This window comes from Streptopelia decaocto (assembly GCF_964273445.1).
Source record: "Streptopelia decaocto genome assembly, chromosome: 13".
Taxonomy (NCBI): domain Eukaryota; kingdom Metazoa; phylum Chordata; class Aves; order Columbiformes; family Columbidae; genus Streptopelia; species Streptopelia decaocto.
The window spans coordinates 5,790,847-5,809,991 of record NC_138668.1 but is presented as its reverse complement, the minus strand read 5'-3'; the positions used below and the strand labels follow the sequence as shown (position 1 = coordinate 5,809,991).

General features: G+C 48.4%; 1 protein-coding gene across 1 annotated transcript; it reads right to left on the bottom strand.

Moving 5' to 3' along the window:
* Positions 1–10,679: 10,679 nt before the first annotated feature.
* On the bottom strand, positions 10,680–18,086 carry LOC309445542 (uncharacterized protein). The gene is made up of 5 exons (XM_082064445.1): positions 17,473–18,086; positions 17,213–17,332; positions 12,365–12,416; positions 11,711–11,771; positions 10,680–10,997 (listed from the first exon to the last, which is right to left on the bottom strand). Exons 1-5 carry the CDS (start codon positions 17,482–17,484, stop codon positions 10,832–10,834), a joined length of 411 nt encoding a protein of 136 aa, XP_081920571.1. The 5' UTR covers positions 17,485–18,086; the 3' UTR covers positions 10,680–10,831.
* Positions 18,087–19,145: the final 1,059 nt, after the last annotated feature.

The window sequence follows — 19,145 nt, the reverse complement described above, 5'->3', positions numbered from 1 at the left end:
TGTGGGGCGCAGGGCGTGGTGCGGGCCCGGCTCCTCCAGTGCTTAAATAAACCTTTCATCCTCCACAGGCTGCGGAATGGAACAGAAATCGGTAGTAGTGTAGGGTCCTCTCGGCGCCTGAGGTCCTGCAAGTGGGGAAGAGAGAGGTGGGAAGCCTCATTGCATCTCCTTTGGCCTTTTGGGGGTGTCTTGGTGGCCCCACAGGGCACAACTTGCTTATGCCCCCCACAATGACTGTAGGAAACAATTACTTTGCAAATATAATAGGCTCAAGCAGGATCTCTCAGCAATTTTTTTTTTTAATAATGATATTGCAACACTGGGTGTTCTACCTAAAGGTAGGCACACATAATAGGGCGAAAAGCCCCTGCTTGTATCCCCCCAAAATACCAGCCGCAATTTCCCTCCCCTGTTCCCCACTGGCTGGTACTTCAGGGTTTACACACTACCCGACCCTGCCTCAGTTTACATACAATACCCTTCTCCTCATCAATCTATTTAAGATATGGATTCCTGGTACTTTGGCTACCCTTCCCCCTAAATTAACTTGTAAATACAGGTATCAGTATATATTCCGGGAAGAAACTGTATTTTACATTAAGGATTCATAGTCCGATGTCTCTCGGTCCTTCCCCCTTGCTGGGGTCAGGCGCCAGGTCCTCAGTTACGTAAAAACAACAGTTCTTCGTTAAATGTTCCTTAAAATGATTATACTATTTTATGATTCTCTGTGGCCTCCCTGCAGCCAGGAGGGTTGATTCCCCTCCCGCCAGACCAGGACAGTCGTCCTGAGCCACTGTGGCCACCGACAGGAAAGCAGCTGCTGGCGGATAAATCGGTTTTACCGCTCGTGCTCATCCCGAATCGTGAGTTCCGTCACACAGAACTGTCCTACTGCACGCCCAGCAGCTCAGCGAGGAAAACGCCACATTGGCTGATATTCAGCATTTCCCTGGTAACGCTAGATGGTACCAGAGCTCCACAGCGGCTCAGGCAGGACTTGACAAGACAGAAAGTGCCTCAAAAAATGGAAATTCTGAAACATGGAAAGCTGAAGATGTAAAGCTGCAATATATTAGTGTGCCGTTGGCAAAGTCATCGCTGTTTCTATGGGAAAAAGCGGACGGGAGTTACAAATAAAATAAGGACATTTTTCCAGCGATCAGGGCAACAAGTGTAACACTATTTGCAGTTAAAAATGATCAGCAAAGTGAAGGTATGAGAGCACTTGATGGGGAAGCATTTGAAGACCAATCTTCATGGAATTTTTAACTACTAGTAATTAGTTAATAGTTAAAGAAAATCTAGGAAGTGTTTTAACTTAAGGAGAAACGGCCATTAAATCATAAAAATGAGGTACATTGCTGGTATTGTTAATATTAGGAACTACTGAAACAGCACTCGGAATACGATCACCTTTTTCTGTGAGTGGCTGCACATATTGCAACACGCTGCCTGAAATATTCATGCATTAAAAAAAAAAAAAAAAAGGTCTTCCTGCAAATGAATATTTATTCCATGAATAATCTTTAATGTCTTCGTAGCTTTCAACACATTTGGGCAAAATGTTTCAAGTTTCTGTGCTTACAGCGAAAAATCTAAACCCGACACCTAAATAGGTGGCCTGATTTCAGCTGCATGGAGTAGAGACGTCATTTCCTTCATATCGTTGCCTCTGTAGCATGACAGCATTTTAACAGCCTTGAGTAACTCAACGCAGCAATTCGGGTGATGAAATGAAGTATTGAGATAGCAGGGAGGAATAATAACGGCACAACTGGCACGTGGCCAGAATAATTTCTCTAAAACTCGGCTCTCACGCAGAAATCCTGTGAGATGATCTTATGGCTAAATATGGTCAGGACTTCAGTGCTGCGCTTCATCCAAAACACAGCAGCGCTGGTGCTTCCTCTCTTGCCAGATGAAGAGTTGGCGTCGGCGTCTTATTTTTAGTGGTGTGGGTGTAAAACGCGTTGGTTGAATTTCGCGTCGCGGGAGCTTGGGCTGCTCTGCCACGTCGGGTTTCGTGCCCAGACCTCGCGAAGCTCAAGCTCTGGGACTGACATCATCGGCTCCTGCTTCACGGGCTGTGTCTTGCAGGTCTGTTGTGTTTTGGGGTGAAGAGACGGTTTTCCTGCTGCCAGAGGCCGTAAGTCTAACATAAGGCCCTGTCCTGAGCCAGAGCTGTGGGTTCTGCTCCCTGGAGTGAAGAGTGAGGGCTGGAGCAATGGGCTTTCTACCCACCCGCTCCTGAAGTACAAGTGGAATTTCTCTTTGACCGCAACAGCAGAGCTGTAGAGGGAACAGACCATTAAAACGCCCGTTCAAAATTTTTTTTCACGTCCCATTTATATTTATTTCTGCTTCATTCTGCTGAAAGTCAAAGGCCCATTTGTACCCGCTGAAAGGCTTGGGATAGATCAGTTGACTGGAAAAAGCTGAGAGGATTGAAACCTGCAATTCCACATGGACAAGTGCTAATCCATTGCTCTGCTGAGCCCGAGGAAGGTGCCACAGATCTTTCCAGGCACTCAGAGCTCACTCATGTCATGGCTTTTGTGCTTGTTTGGCCCAGAAAATGATGTTCAGTGCTAGAATTCTAAAAGAGGTTCTTATAACTGAGCTTCTCAGAAAAGACTTGCCATCTTTTCTAGCTACATTCAGCATCTCTGCTGATTAATTGCCTCTGTTAACGGGCAAACTTTCCAAGGTGACTTTAAGGAGGGTCCCACCCCCTTTAATATTTGAAGTTCCTCCTGTTCCCCAACAGCCCCAACTCCTGGTAATTACTGAATTCTGGTGCCAATTTCAGCCAAATGGACAGCAGGTAAAAATCCCAAAGGTAACAAGTTCTTAAAGTGTTGTGATAAGAGATATGTGTGTGTGAGAGAGAGAAACCCTTCTTTGAGTTCAACCACCATCAGAAAACTACAAATCCAGCATGAGATGGGACAAAAATTCCCCAGTCACGGCAAAGCCTTGGGAACATTCTGGCCTACGAGACACCAGAGATGCCTCAGAAGGGAACTCTGGGGTGGCTGATCAGGCACAAATTGCTCTGGGTGAGTTATTCATGGTGGGTTTTCTCCCCACGTGGCTTCTCTGGTGTGTAAGAAGGGGTGAAAACCTGCCACAGCCACAGTGCAATTCAGTTTAAAAGTCTGTCACCCATGAGGCACGAACCCATTGGAAACCAGGCTTTGTGACTTCCACCGCTCACAGGACAATGTGTTTTTTTAATGCTTGAAAGAAAACTGTTCCTTTAGCTCTTTCCCTTGTACTTTCTTTCCTTCCCCTACAAATAAAGCAGAAATGGGATGCCGTGAGAAAGCCCGTTCTCGGGTTATTTCAGGCCCTGTAAAAATGCTCTGGTTTGGTGGCTTTTCAGGGGGACGACAGCCAGGCCAGGGCAGAAGAATCACGAGGACCCACCGGCGCTAATTCGCCTTCGGCTCCGAGCCAGCCAGGGAGAGGAGATGTCCCCACCTCGGCACAGCGGCAGCCAAGAGCTCTCGATTGAAGAAACAGATGAATATGAACCTCGTTGGAATGCCTTCAAAAATCTGCTAGCACTCTCCTCCCCACCGAAAGCCGAATAAATCCCCTTCGTCTTTCAGGCTCCTAGTGAGACCCTGAAATATTATCAGTGCTCTTTGACACTCTACCTGCCCCTCATCCCACCTGGCTTTCCACAAAACACATTTCCTCTGCTTTCAGGAAAATAAAATAAAAAAAAAACAGGTTCATTCAAACCCTGACACTACTCTAGCACTAGAGTGATCAGATCTCCTCCACTTTATATTTGGTATTTTAATAGGGTTTCCTTTTAGACCTTTAATGAGTTTTTATTCCCCTTTGTATATCAGACGCTTCAGTCTGACCGACAGTTTTACTCACCCCATGTGGAGTAATATGAACAGTCAGGACAACCTTTTATTCCTGTGGCAAGGTTTGCTATGCCAACATTCTTCCTCTGCTTGCAGTCGGGGGGATGTTTTGACCCTTTCCTCACCGCCGTTTCACTCATCTTGAGCAAGGATGTTCCCCCAAAGTACCGGGGCAGGAACAAACCCTGCTGTCCCCGTTCTTAAATGCAGCTCTGTATAGAGGAAAGAGAAAATAAAATCAAAATAAAAGCAAATGTGGGCTTTGGCTCATCTGAACGGCTGAGTTTTGTTCCTTCAGCCTGACTTGCAGGACATTTTATTACAGTTCGCAGCGAGCGGGTCAGGCTGGGGGCTGTTCCTGTGCCACAGAGGTTTGTGGCTGTGTTGGGGTGTCTTATCATTTGCACACACGCACCCTGAGGAGCGATTGGCTGGAAAACAGGCCGAGCTGTGGCTCTGCTCCCTTTATTTCTAATATATACCAAATACCTTAGAAATCTCATCCTACAAGCCATGAGGTGCCCGGTCTCATGGTCATGCTGCAAGGACAGCGGGATGAGATGTTTCCTGAGCTGCCAGGGGACAAGACCGTCCCCACCGAGCCTGGACAGGGCCAGGACCTGCCCACGTCCCATTTTCTTCAGCTTCGGATGGACACGGTCACCGGTGCCATGCCGGAGGGCTGGTACAGGACACCTGGCTGGGGTTTTATATAAAGAATTACACCCGCCAGGCTGGGTGCTGCACAAATAAATAAAGAAGTGTCAGTCCTGGCTGGAAAAACAGTGACATGATGGGTGATGGGCTGAGCCCCGGCTCCAAGTGATGTCGGCGTCTTCCAGTCCCAGGGATCCACGGCAACATTTTTAAAAGGCAGATTTTGGGGTGGAGGAGGTTTTCATGCAAATCTGGATGTTTTGTTCTGCATTTGGGAGCGGGGCGCTATGGAGGCGCCTTCTGCTGTCTGCGAGGCAGGCAGAGCGGTTTCAGGCATTTCTTGTGCTTAACTACACAGGTCCAATGGAGTCGTATAATTTAAAAACATCTGCCATTAAAGGTTACATATTAAGCATGGTCTTGTTTTTTTGATGTTGCAGAAGACTTAGACTCATCTGCTGAGAATTAGGAGGTTATTATTCTGCGGAAGCTAATCCAAATTGCCTGTTATCCATAGGCAGAAAATTAAAGGAATATTTAAGCCCATTCCACAGATTACAAACTTGGTGGCATAGCTCTGCAACCAGTAGTATTAGCATCTTGCATTTGATAGTTGCCAATAATTTAAGTCAACTGTTTAACATCTGGCATTACTATATAATGTCTGGCTTAAGCTGTAACCCTTTCCCCCACCCCTGCTTTTAGAAAAGCTTTTTCTGCTTTGAGAGAATTTTGATTGCTAAAGCCCTTCCCAGGACAGATTTATCCCGTGATTTAACATTTTGTGATGGAGTCTCATTTTGAATCAGTTGAATAATTGGCAGTGACTTTGGTATTAAACTGATTCATGATGTACATCCAGGCCCTTAAATAATTGAACATTATTGTCTTTATAATCAAAGCCCCTTTTTGCCCATTAAAAAAGAAGTATTGGAAACAGTCTAGTGATCTGCTTTGATTAAAAATAAAGTGCAGAGGATTGGTAATGATTAGAGGTGGTCAGCGTTCCCCTCCGGCTCCCCCGTTGGCTGACAGGCACCCCTTGGCTCTGCACAGCACCAACCACCACCCAGCAATAATGGATTGCGACGGTCTCCAGCCAAGTGATGAACAGGAAAATACGCCTGTCACCACACCAAGCACCAGTGATACCTTTTTTCTTGCTGAGTGGCACAGTCCCGGTGTTGGTGACATCCTGAGGACGGCGTGGTCCTGATGTCAGTGACACGCCGAGGACAGCACTGTCCTGGTCTTGGTGACAGGCCGAGGACGGCATACAGCAGGATGTCCTGCCCATGGTGGTGTCTGACAGCCCTGCCATCGCCGCAGGGTCTCTGCTCGGCCTTGGAAGAGAAGAGCATGCAGAAAATAGTTTTGTTTTCTCTTATTTTTGGAAAGCTTTTAACTGCTATCAATAAATCTGGGAAGGAAACATTGCATTAGAGATCTACAGCCCTCGTCACCACAGAAGGACTAATGTGGGGTGAACAAGGTGCTTTGGGTAAAAAGTAAACGTCAATGGGCCAAATCTTGTCTCTTTTGAAATCAATGCCGTGGCTGCCGTTGCCAGGGCCCGGCTGTCGCCCAGTGAGCTGATCCTGGGGGGCATCCCGTGGGATGAACGTCCCACGCCAGTTCCGCGGGTCCGGCCGCTGCCACCCGGGACAGGAAAGCTCAGCGCGGCGGAGCCTCAGCACGCCAAATTCAAAGCTGTCCGCTTCACACTCCACTCTTCCCCGGCCTTTGGCAGGGGCTATGATATAACAGGTTTTGCATAGCTGCTAGACATCTTCCTAATAGTATCCCCTGTGAATTCTAAATTTCAGTCACAGCCTCTAAATTTTCATTAAGAGCAGTCACACAGAGAGAATGATGGATTAGATTTTATTGTTGGAAAATCTCCAGATAAAATTAAAGTGCTTCTTTCTTTACTGAAACCTTTACCTTTCCCCTGTGGTGCCCTATAAATAAGGTATCAAATAATGTTTATCCTTTTGAATTCTGCAATCTTACATGTTTCATGCTTACTCCTGACCACTTCCCTGCCTCTTCAGAGATGTCACTCTTCAGCTGAAGCCCGGGAACAGCCACACTACCTCACAGACTTTGCTTTACTATAAACCAGCCTGACTTTGTGTCCCAGCAGCATTTAGGAGGCTTCACTTAAGCCTAGGTACACATTTGTAAATACAGTGTTGTCTCCTTTCCTTTCCTGGAAGTCTTTCTTTCATTTCCTTCCATTTTCCCATCCAATTTTCTCCGTCCTTGCTTTTTTCCCTGGCTCTCCATCCTCTGTGTGCATCGAATCTGTGCAGCCTGCAGACAGACGAGACACCGCGTTGGTGTTTGCTGCAATCACGGGGCCCGGGCTGAGCCATTTTCTGCTGGGAACGAATAGCCAAACTGCGATAAGTGGTATCCGCTCCCACTGCCCCTGGCCAGCAGATTTTTATAGCAGATGTTGTTTCTTCCTACAGTGAAAAGCAGGGGAAAAAAAAAAAGTATTCTTTGAGGACAGAGGTCTTGAATGGTTTTAGATGCTTTTAGTCTTCACTTTAAAAAGCAAAAGCCCTGCAGGCAGTTGGTAGGAAGTGTTCAAGAGCTGGTAATGCCGGCGTGATTCATACTGGTGTCAGCTCGTTTAAATTAAATTCCATGGGGATTTATCCAGCAAAGGCTCTGAACAAGTTTTAGACAGCATCCCCCGCCCCCACGCCTCGCACTTCACAGCATCTTAAATTAATACAGAGCAGAAAGGCCAGGACTGGACCCGGACAAAGGGCTGGCCCAGGGAGGAGCTGTCTGGGCTCCAAAGGGGGGACAGGCCCTGCGTCCCACCACGAGCACCACCAACCACGGGAGATAGAAAAGCAGGTTTTCTGCTGAAGGAACACAAGTCATCGTTGTCAATGGGGGGGTCATTGGGTCTTGAGCTGGAGTTGGAGTTCCCACCACTTCAGTACTCCTGATTTACCCTACTCGGATAGGAAGATAATCCCCGCTCGCAGAGAGACAAGCCAGCTCCTCATCTCAAAGGTCGCACATGGATCAGCCAGGGCTCAGCTCCCTCGCCATGTCCTTCCTCTCCACATGGAGAAAGTGGAAGAATTTCAAGGGGAACAACTTGTCCTTCTCCTTATAATGCCTCCTGCTAGGGCGCTACCAGCACAGGTGACCTGCAGATGTCAAGCTCATTAAAATCAGAAGAGTTTGATCAATTTGCACTAGGTGGGCATCAGGCCCTTGGTTTTCACTCCAGTTTTGATCCCCACCACTGACACAGGGACTGGTTAACACAGTAACAACCCTGGGCTGCGGCCGCCAGCACCTGCGGTGGTTCTATAAGTATTTTTCTTTTTAAAAAAAAATTCTCAGAACTCTTTTCGCACTGGTGGAAAAATCATACATTGGCCGGGAAACAAACAGAAAAGGATCCGAGTCTCATCCTCTGTGCTGCATTTTAATGTCATCCCAAAGGAAGCAGCGCTGCCTTGGCCACTTGCAGCAAAGGAAAGAAAATTCACCGGGTTTATTGGCGACTTTTATTGGTTTGTCCGTGCCACGTTTCGCAGGCGGCTGTGCCAAGAAAACACCGCGGCTCTCCAGAGACGAGGCCTCAGAGAGGCGAGAGGTAAGACCAGGAGAAGAGTGAAAAGCTGGAAAGAGGAACCTTGTAAATTTGGTACCGGCGAGGATGGAGGAGTGCCAGAGCTGACCGAATCTGCCATGAAACAACTCGGATCGCAGCCTTCCCTTCCCTGCGCAGAAGTCAAGACGCCCACAGCTGGGAGAGTGGCCAGTGTTATTTTTGGGCAAGATTTATGCAAGTTCCAAGGAGAGTCTCAGCAAAAAGGAAGCGAGGGGGAGAGATGGAGGTTTCTTTTTTAACAGAGATGTTGGAAACACACGGGAGGCATGAGCGAAGAGTTAGAGCACTCGGGTTGAATCCAGACCACTGCAGAGCAAACACCGCTGTCCCCAACAGTTCCTGAGGTGCAGTGACAAATCCAAGGAACAGCTCAAGCAGGGTCCCCACCAGAACTGTCCCCAGGTCCCGCTGCATGTGCTGGGTGCAGGATCACAAGGTCAACGTCCTAAATTGCAAAGCCAATTGAGCTGAGCAGAGGAAGGAGCAGGGTGGCCTTGGCCGCATCCTAAACGGCCAATCTCAGCCCCGCTGTGGGACAGGGACAGCAAGGGGACCTTTAACTCCATTTCCATTTGGGAGGGAGGCGGTGACATTTTCAGTGCCACGAATGGTCGATAATTGGCAGTGTCTTGGATTCATGAAGTCAATGAAAAGCAAAAAAAAAAATAAAACAAAACCAAACCTTTTCCAATGTCTGTGGTACCAACCCAGTGTTGGGTTATAAGTGACCCAAGTGAGGTGCATGTGGGGCTGGGCCGGGTGCCCACAGCCCAGCACGCTGTTTCGCAAGGACCAGCTGGACACCAGCCTTCCCTCGTGCTGCTGCTGAAGTCATCGTGGCTTTGTGCCCCTGTCCTCGTCCCGCTCCCGAGAGGATGGGGTAGAGCAGCTGCAGCTCAGCACGTCAGTCAAAAAATCATCGTTTTCTTGCCTGCTGCCTCTCAGGGGCCCCGATATCACAGGCACTTGGAGGAGAGGTTTGCTCTTCACCTCCTGCCTTGTGCCAAGCACACACAGAGTTCAGCAGAGGAGCTGAACTGAGAGCAGTTACTCGCTGGAGGGTTTTCCTTGTGGATGAACGTTTGCAAGTGGGTCCTCCTGGCTGCGGATCACCCCTGCACAGAAGAACCAGAGGTACCAGAGCTCCGCCGCGCACTGTGAAGGTGGGATGTCTTAGGAGAAGAAGGAAGCACCTTCTTTTTACTACCTGGTTGTTCCCAGCGTTTTGCATTTATTAGGCACATCACCTCTTAAAACGAGGAGTGGACCAGCTGCTGCTGCTCCCTGGAAACCATTCCTGGAGCTGGTGTGGATATGCACAGCTCTGCATCCGCACATCGAAACCCTCCCATGCTTATGGAGAGACACCAACAGTTTTGGGGGCAGGCTCTGCCCTCCCATCCCATCTCCTGGGATGGGCAGCCCAGCATGGTGTAGGTTCACCGACACCAATAAGCCGTGGCTGCTGCTGATCCTGTTGTTGCAGCGCTGGACCCAAAGGCCCTGTGTACCCCATGCACCCCATCCATCATCAGCTTGGGTCCACCTGCCCAACACCATGGCTGGAAGACCCCAAGGAAATGCCGTCCCTACGTGGGGGGGTGCTGGGAGCTGCAGGAGCCTGGTGGTTCCTTCAGGAAGCGGGGCATGCAAAATCACAGCAAAAGTCCCAAGAAATTCAAACTCTGGGGATTACAGAGGAAGCTGGATGTCGTTTTGCCAATATATCCTACTTTTCTCTTTCTCTGGCTAATTCTCATCTCGGGCACACTCAGATAAACTTCAAGACATCACACTGAAAGGAGCAGCCAGCTCAAAGCACACGTGTGGCCTTATCTTCTCCATGCATTCATTTGAATAAATCTGTTCCAAAGCTACTTTACATACACACGTTGAAGGACAAACCCCGGCTCACCCCAAGGGAGCTGGTATTATCAGTGAAGTCTTATAGGAGGCTTTTAACTGATTCACAAGGGCACTCGTGTTGCCCTTCGGAAAATGCACTGAAAGTCGAAACCCTGGGATGTGATTCCACTCGCACTCTACCAAACCATCCCTCCTCCTCTGCTCAGCTTTCCTATTCATAAAACTCGAGTAATTAATACTGAGTAACCGCTGAGGGATTTTTCAAGTCTCGGTGAAAGATCTGGTATTTACTGAGATGGGGAGGTTGAACGTGGAGCACATCACGTGAAAGCTGTTGTGAGCGCAAAGCTTTAAGAACACTTTTATCAAATTGAAACTAAATGGTTTGCGGCAATGAGGAAGCCACCTTCAGGAAAAACCACCTAACTGAAGTCATTTCTAGGTTATTACCTGGAGCAGATATATTGTTGTTTTAGTACAGCGATGTGTATGGACAAAGACCAAAACTCAACCACGTATCCACATGTCAGTAAGAACAAATATCTTTGCTAGGGCACTCATTGTGGAATTTTGGAAAGAAAACCATTTTGAGGAAAACCATCCCAAAAATGTACTTCTAATTTATTTTTTTTCTTCATCCAAAATAAGGTTCTGATTTTTACCAACAACAATAATGTTAAAAAAGATCTGGATTAACTCGAAAGCTATTTCACTTTCACTCCATTTCTTTTGCCCCTCCACAGGGAAATCCTCAGTGCACAGTTTCCAAATGTTAATGAACAACAGTCCTTTCTCTGTACCTTTTAGGGCCTGATTCACCATGATCATCCATAAATATTACTTTAAAAACTTTCCTGAGGAACTCCCGGGGGCTGTGAGAGCAGCCGATGTCAGGAAATGTCAGATATTTCTCCCTCTCCTCCTTGCTGGTAGCATGGCTGGAAAAGAACAGATGCATTAAATGCTTGGAGATTTACAGCACCCCCCACACACGGGAACCATAAAACGACAATTTGTTCAATTCCAAAAGCAGACCTCTGCCCGTTGCAGGACCTTTCATCACTGTTTATAAAGCTGGGCTTAAAAAGCCCAGGATCTTTTATGATAAAATGGACACAAAGTTCATTTTTCATCCTTTGCAATGTGTAAGGAATGGAGATGTGTGCAGGGGGAAGGAGGCAGCTCCTCCTGGCCCAGGCTCACTCCTGGCTCTCTTTGGGATGGAGATGTCGCATCGTAGGCAGATTGAAGGTACTGGGGCCAGCAGGGGTTGGAAACCCAGGTTTAGGAGATCGAATGCCCCACAAGTTCTGCTCCCAGGTTCTCTGGGTGAACCTCCAGTGACCACAATGGACCTTGGACCTGCTCCCCACCTCCAGTGGGACAATAAAAGCCCACTCACAACCAAGAAACCGCTTGATGTCACAACATGACAGCGTCAGTCTGGTCTAGTAAAACTTGGCCTTGACGAAGGTGTTTGCACAAACACCCAAAGACCAAAATCAGCATCTTGCCTCTTGTTCTTGACCCAGTTCCCCCATCACCTCCTCATGATGATCAGCTGGGATGCAACACCTCTTTCAGGAGCCTGACATATTACCAGCCACAGAGCAAAACAAGATTTGGGATCACCCCATCTCCTATCACAGACCTGTGATCTCCGCAGTTTTGATTTGGCTCCAAATTTTGGGCTGGCATCTGGCATCCCAGTCCTGGAAACCAAGCGGGGAGCAAAGCAACATTACCCATGTAATGGATGCATAAGAGCAGAGTTCTGCATTTATTGCTTAAGGAGTTTGAAATGATTGTAATGCAGCCAGATTTATTTCTTCTATACAGTGGCAGACTTAAACTTCCAAAGGCGCTCCTTAAGCTGTCATTTGGGCTTTAATTGCTGAATATAACTACCTGCTTCTAAAAGGCTGCTGTGGACCAGCCCTCCTTCCACACATCGTCATCTTCTGCTCAGAAGGAGAAGATGCCCAAAAGCACAAAGGGTTAAAGCTTTGTCCTGCTTAGTCCTGTCCACCCCCTTCCTCCCCCAGTTTGCAAATGGTAGAAAGGAAAGGATTAGAGGGGAGAGATTTATGGACGAGCCCATCACGGAGCCTCAATTCGCACTTTGATGATGGGGGAACAGCCCCGCTCGAACAAAGGGGCTGTAAAGCGTGGCCACCAGAAAACTATCTATTGGGGGGAGCCAAATCCCTCCTTGGATTACTAAGGGCTCTGCGAGTCCTTGGAAAAGAAAGGCTGCACCTTTTTTATTGCTGCGTTATTAATAAAGAGCTGGTGAAATACTTACGGCTGCTTCGTAAATCTTCCAAGGGCAGAAGTAGGTTGCACACACGGTTGGGCTGGAAGGAAACAGAGGGGCTGTGGGGCTTGACCTACATCCCCCATCCCACCATGGCCGGTGTCTCTGGGCAGGAGCCCAGCTCTGCTCCCAGTGCGGGGAAAGGAGCTCCATGGCCTAAGTCCCCTGAGATGTCCCCTGGCTGCTCCATCCCCGGGTGCTGCGGCAGAAACTGTGCAGGGAGAGGTCCCCAGGCTGGCTGGGGTGGCCCCATGTTGCTGTTCCCACAAGCCATGGGGTCTCTGAATCTGTCCCAAGGGCTGGGGAGCAACAGAGGCTGCAGGGACAGATCCTGGAGATGCAAAACTGCCTTGCCCAGGTCCCACAAGAAGCCAAAACTGTAATTCATATCTCTAACTTCCATCTAACTCCATGCAACACCTCCAGATGTAGTAACTGCTAAGGCTCACTATAGCTCACCCAACAAGGAAGGACCTTTTTAAAACATTTTTCGCTTTTCCATCTATTTTTTTTTTTTTAGCAGGGGAGGGAGGAATTAATGGAAAAACACAAGTATCACATGTAAAGTGAGAGATGGCAAAAACCTAAAGTCTGCGGGCACTACTCAGCCAACAAGCAGCTGGTGTTGAACACAAGTTCCAACTAAACCACCATCCATCCAATCTGGATTTGCAGGGGAGGCTGAGAGGAGGGACAAGCTTGTGCTTTTGTACAGAGACGTTGCTCACATCACGAGACTGTTTCAGGCCGAACACCCAGGACCTGTCCCATGCGATGAAATGCATTTGCTCTCCCATGCATACATCCCATTCGGAAATAGCCATGAAAACCCTCAAAGGCACCCACAGCAGTGGAGGGAAGTTGGCACCCATCGCCTTGCTCCATCCAGGGCTCTGCTCCCCCCACATCAGCACTTGTTTGGAACAAGCATCCCCCAAAAATCCCAGAGTACAGAGACCCGGAGACATTGGCTGTGCTTTAGAAAAAGCAAAAATAAACAAACCCTCATGACTACCAACAAAATCCAACCCACGACAACAACAACAACAAAGTTTCCTTCCTAATTTCAGCTTCTGGTCATAAAATTTTGCTTTCTTGTAACAGCATGAAATCTGTAAAAACGGAACAGGGGTTTTTAATAAAAGGCAGAGTTGATGTAATATCTGAGCCAAGGTGTTTTTATAAGCCAGAAGAAGACAGACAGAAATACAGAGGGAAAATAATTTTCTTGAATTCCTTCCAGAAAGGAATTTTGTTCAGATTTCCTTTAACCATGCTGAATTTCTCCTTCCTCTTGCTGCATGGGTTTTCTCCCTTAAAAGCCATTCCTCTTAAGCTGTGTGTTAATTCCTGCAAATCCAAGCCACTCATTCCTTTTTGCATCTCAGCCCTAATGCATTTAAAATGTTGGCATGCTGAGGAACAGAGCAATTTTTCATGTGCCATGGGCTCCACCTTGTACCAAAGCCCAAACCTTGGCCTTGGAGGAAGGTCTTGCACCCAGGATAATGTTCCTTTTCCAGAACCCATGAGGATGGAGGGAAAGTGCTTCCCCCGTTCCAAACTGTGATGTTTGAGAAGAGAATTGTGTCTGCTGAAGGGCCAGAAACAGCTCTCAGCACAGTGAAAAATGACTTCCAAATGCCCCCCGCTCTGGGGATTTTCTAAGGGAAGATGGATCTTCCTATCTGTTTTCCTTTCTTCTTCACTTTTCAACTCTTGACCTCTACTGTGAAGAGCAACCTCCCGGGTGTGAGCCTTCGGCAGAGGAAACGCTTCCTCCAGTTCATTTGTCTTCGGTGGGCTGCGCAGCTGAAGAGACGGATGAGGCCAAAGAGATGCTGTTCCCAACACTGCCCATCCCACCTCCTCCATCCCGGGGGTCAGATTTTCAGCTCGTTAGCTGGGATGGTACCAGCCATCCCTCACCTGGCCCTTTGCAACCAGAAAACAAGAGTCAGAGCAGCCTCAGTCCCACTTTTGGGCAGACATGCAGCCAAAGGCAAAGGGAGGCCAATCCGCTTCAAAAAAACCCAAGGTTTTGGTATTTACCTGGGCATGAAGGGGCAGATCTTAGAGGTGAGAAGGGTGGTTTTGGGTGCTGCTCTGGTTAACTCGTGCAGCCACCCTGGTTTAAAACATCTCTCAGGTCAGAGCATGACAACAAGTCTCACATTTCAGATATAGATTTTAAATGCCTTAAAACCCCGATTCCCAACTCAGGGTTCAAGGGCGACATACCACCACAAGATGTTCTTCCGGCATCACTCATGGTCTTTGGAAACCACCATGGTAAATAGGCCTGACAGGGAAAGTATGGTGCGGTTTGTAGCACCTGGTTTGGGAGATAATTCAAGCTGGATGGTTGGGAACAAGGGCTGAAAGGTTTCTGCATGAGGAAATGTATATTTAAGGTGGAAATAACGGGAGGATTCTATATAATTCAGACTTATGCATCCATTGCATCTTAGACAGCCCCAAACACACATTGTCCTGAACATTGTCCCCCGCCAGGCACACAGCAAGGCTGACGCAGGAAAGAATGGGAAGAAGGAGTGCCAGGTGCCCCCCAGCCTTTCCCTTCTCTTGGTCTGAATGTGGGATCCTTATTTTCTTACTGTTTTTCAGAGTGTCTCAAGCCTGGCCATGGATGGGACCTCTTGCCGGTGTCCAGCAGAGCCATTCCATGTTGGCAGCTCAGGCATTTTGAATGGCAAACAGGAAGCAATCGACCTCCAGAAAAGTGATCTATCAGCAGCTGGTGACCTGCGGAGCTGAAACCACGGCTGTACTTGTCTGTGGGCCACACCATGGAGCTCATGGCATCAGCAGGGGGAAGCACAGATGTGAGCAGCACAGACATTGACAGCTGGATGGATGATACCTCAGGACAGGCTGGTGCATCTTGGGTGCCCATCTAGTGTGACTTCAACCTGGATATGGAAAGGCAGCCACTCCCATCCTCACTCCAAATTACCTTCATGGGAAGATGCAGGTGAGGCTGGACCACATCCGTGAAGTCTGTCACTGGGGCCAGCAGCTCTTGTCCCTCTTTAACTGCAAGACAAGCAGAAATGTCCTTGCAAGGCTTTCTCCTTTGTGACAGTTGCTGAGAGGCCATGTGAGACGAGGGCTTAGCTAAGCCCACAAAATGGGCTTTCCACAGCCAGGAAAAGGAGGTTTCAGATGCCGATTTAGGGAGGGAGAGAGACAGAATCTGAAGATTCCCATTAGATTTCAGTGCCACAGCTTCTATCTTGGACTTTGCTGTCCATTTCAGAAGTAGGAAATCTTAGTCCCAAGTTTACAAGTCGGGCCTGTCTCCTTAGAATAAGTCACAAAAAGAATTTTTATAGGGCAATTTGTTGCTCTCCATGAAGGCCTGAGAAGAGCAGGGCTGCAGCTCTGGTGTGGAAATGGATACGGCAGCATCCCACCTGCCCTCTCCCTCTTCCAGCAAGAAAGTTTCCCTTTGGTTTACAGCAGCCCAAGCTCCAGGGGAAAGAACAACAGCAGCCGCTGTTATTCTTTATGAAGGCAGCAAGAGCGCTGAATAAAAGCGGCTGCATCCAAAAGCACAATGTGAGATGAAAAAGACATCCAAGCTCCATGGCGCTAGATAAAACAAAGCACACACAAAAAGAAGAGAATGCTGAAATATGTATTTCTTGTGGGTATGAATAGAACTGTCTATGTTTGCCTTGGAGACAGGGGGAAGGAGGCCGAAGGGTTTAATCTCAGCAGGTATTGCTTTTCAGCACAGAGACATCGAGCAATTTCAAGCCCTCCTGCCAGGCTGTTTCACAGCCCTGCTCTCTCCCAGCTGCTTGGTGGTGGCCTTTGGAAGAGTCACCTCCCTTCTGCAGCCCACGGACAGGTAGATGCTCACATGCCTCTTGCCCTACCACACAAATTAGCGATAAAAAAATCTCAACAAGTTCAAAGTAGCAAATCAGCCATCTCCATCCAGGAGCTTTCTCCAGCCTGGCTCCCATCACCAGGCTGTGCTGGCCCATCTGGTGTGTCCTCACATCTCTGAACTTGGGGACTTTGGACCAGAGGGTAGACAAGCGGGGTTTGTTCTGGTGGGTTTGTTCTGGTGGGCTGTAAAGCACCGGAGCTGGAGAGCAAACAGCCATTTTCACTAGAGCACACTGATATCTCTAGGAGTCCCCTAAGGACACACAGGAACCAAGATCCGTAGATTTATGTCTTCACGAAGCCACAAAACAAGGTCAAAAAACAGCTGGAGTTTCACTCATGATAAAAGGTGATGTGGACATGCTGAAAAAAAAAAAAAGATTAAATGCTCCTGTTAAAAAAAGAAAATAAATTTTTTCAAAATTATTTCCAGGCTTGGAAATCCAGTGACAATACTGCTGTCCCATTCTCTTCCTCCTAATGACATCGCCCACTGCCATCCCAGGGCTGTGCGTGGGCACATGTCCCTTCGTGTGTCAGATCTTAGTATCACAGAATCACAGAATCATTTTGGTTGGAAAAGACCCTCAAGATCACTGAGTCCAACCATCACCCCAGGCCTGGCAGTGCCCTATGTCCCTGAGAACCTCATCTCTGTCTGTCCAACCCGTCCAGGGATGGTGACTCCACCACTGCCCTGGGCAGCCTGTTCCAATGCCCCACAGCCCTTTCTGGGAAGGAATTTTTCATGAGCGTGTGCCAGCAGAGCTGGTACCAGCAGCTGCTCCAGGCAGGGGCACACTGTGCCGGTACGGCCATGAAATCATAGAATTGTTTTGGTTGGAAAAGACTTCTAAGATGAAGGAGTCCAACTGTAGGGTGCTCTCATCTGCTTAAAACGCAGGAGGACCCCACTTGGCCGGGAGTGATGAAGGGTCCGGAGGAGCAGGACCAGGTCCCAGCGGCGATGAGTGAGCGCAGCCCATCGTTCAAAGAGGTGAAGGAAGAAGGTGTGAGGGTGTGGGAGCAGGTGTCCTGCAAATGTTTTTCATATATTTGCCTGTAAACTGTGATGAGCTCATCTGAGAAGAGCCCTGCAGATGCTGAGCACACCCAGGTTGGACATGTCAGTAATTCCAATATGCTGCAAAAGGTGCATGGGTGGATCAACTCACCATCGTTGGCATTGGCTTCTCTCACCCCAGACCGTGTTACCATCTCCCCTGTCTCTGCGCAGCCCATCCACGTGCAGAAATTCAGTGCCTGACAGTGATGGAGAGCAGAAGCAGCTGATGAGTGACGTTAAGTGCGGGAGGAGGTGGGAGATGTTTCCTACCTAATCCATTCCTCCTGAGCAAGGCTAGACCTGCTCCAGCGTCTCATTTCTGGTGGTTTTGGCAAGCCTGTTACCCAACCTTGTTGCTGTTCATCTTCATTGAAGAGCCAGGTGGTCCGAGGAGCATCCCCATCCTCCATAGGCATGTTGCCACCAGTTCCCTCGTGCTCTGAGGCTGAAAATATGGTTTTAATAATGTGTCCATAAATCATTCTATTCGTAGCAGCTGATGTGAGCAGCAGTGCTGGGAATATGCCCAAGCTTCCCAGATGCAGGAAAGCCTACACAGGCAACCACAGCGAATGGTGGCCACCATCAGCCCATGGCATGAAGGTGGCCACCAACAAGGGCACCCAAGGGCAGTGGCCACCACTGCGTGAAACCCCAACTCCAGGGAAGCAAGGGTGGGATTCAGAGCGTGTTCTTTCCGTGTTGTTTCCGTGTTCTTGGCATGTTGTTGCGTGTTGTTTGCGTGTTCTTGGCGTGTTGTTTGTGTGTTCTTGGTGTGTTGTTTTCGTGTCCTTTGTGTGTTCTTGGTGTGTTCTTGGCGTGTAGTTTGCGTGTTCTTGGCGTGTAGTTTGCGTGTTCTTGGCGTGTTCTTGGCGTGTTCTTGGCGTGTAGTTTGCATGATCTTGGCGCGTAGTTTGCGTGTTCTTGGCGAGAGCCATCACCACCTGCCATGGCAGCAAAAATCACCGAAGACTTCCTAAAAAGAAATGTCATGTCAAAACAATGGCAGCAACATGCGTTATTTTACAGCCCTCTCTAGATTTTTGTCATGGATTCCTCCAATGGAGCCACGCTGGCCTCTGACAGATACAGGATACGTCTCATGACAAATTGCTTGTTTTAAAAGTGCCCTGTTCTCCAGGTCTCATCATTTTGGAAGCTCATTTTCAGCCTTGAAGGCTGTTAGCCAGCAATTCTCCACGTCTGCACAGAGTTTGCAGCCTGTCGGGCTCCCCTGTCCCCGAGCATCCATCACTCTCACACTTCGCTCCCACACCAACACTGAAGTAACAAGTGAGATCCTGCACCGGTGCAAAGCAAATACCCCCAGCTGTCCGTCAGGACAGTTCCCCAGCAAACAGACTGGTTGGGATGACTTTTTGCCTGATCTTTGCCTGATTTTGAGCGTGGGTTGGGTTCAGAGCAAGGGCTATGAAGAGCAACCCCCCACCACTGCTGCCCAGACCTGCCCATTCACTCTCTTCTTGCCATCACCTCCCTGCACCCAGCGGCGACGAGATTTTAGCAAAAAAAGAAACATCACAAAAGAAAGACATAGTTTTGCCATAGTTTTGGAGCACAAAGCCCATTTGCTGCCCATACAGACATCTGAAGGGAAGAAGCCGTTCCCAGATTGAAGGTTTTGACTCTTCCCAGCCTGTTTCTTTGCCTCTGGTGCTCAGCGGAGTGACGGGAAAAACAGCTGGGACTTTGCTTGATGCTGAGGCAACAAGAGGAGTTTTCACCTGATGCTGGAAACAATGCCATCCACAGAGGCTCGCA

Excerpts from the sequence above, each read along its gene's own strand:
- LOC309445542 (XM_082064445.1), bottom strand. Across the intron at positions 11,772-12,364 it reads GGAAGATTTACGAAGCAGCC|GACTGGGATGCCAGATGCCA; the intron begins GTAAGTATTTCA and ends CTTGGTTTCCAG. Across the intron at positions 10,998-11,710 it reads CAAAACTGCGGAGATCACAG|CCATGCTACCAGCAAGGAGG; the intron begins GTCTGTGATAGG and ends GTTCTTTTCCAG.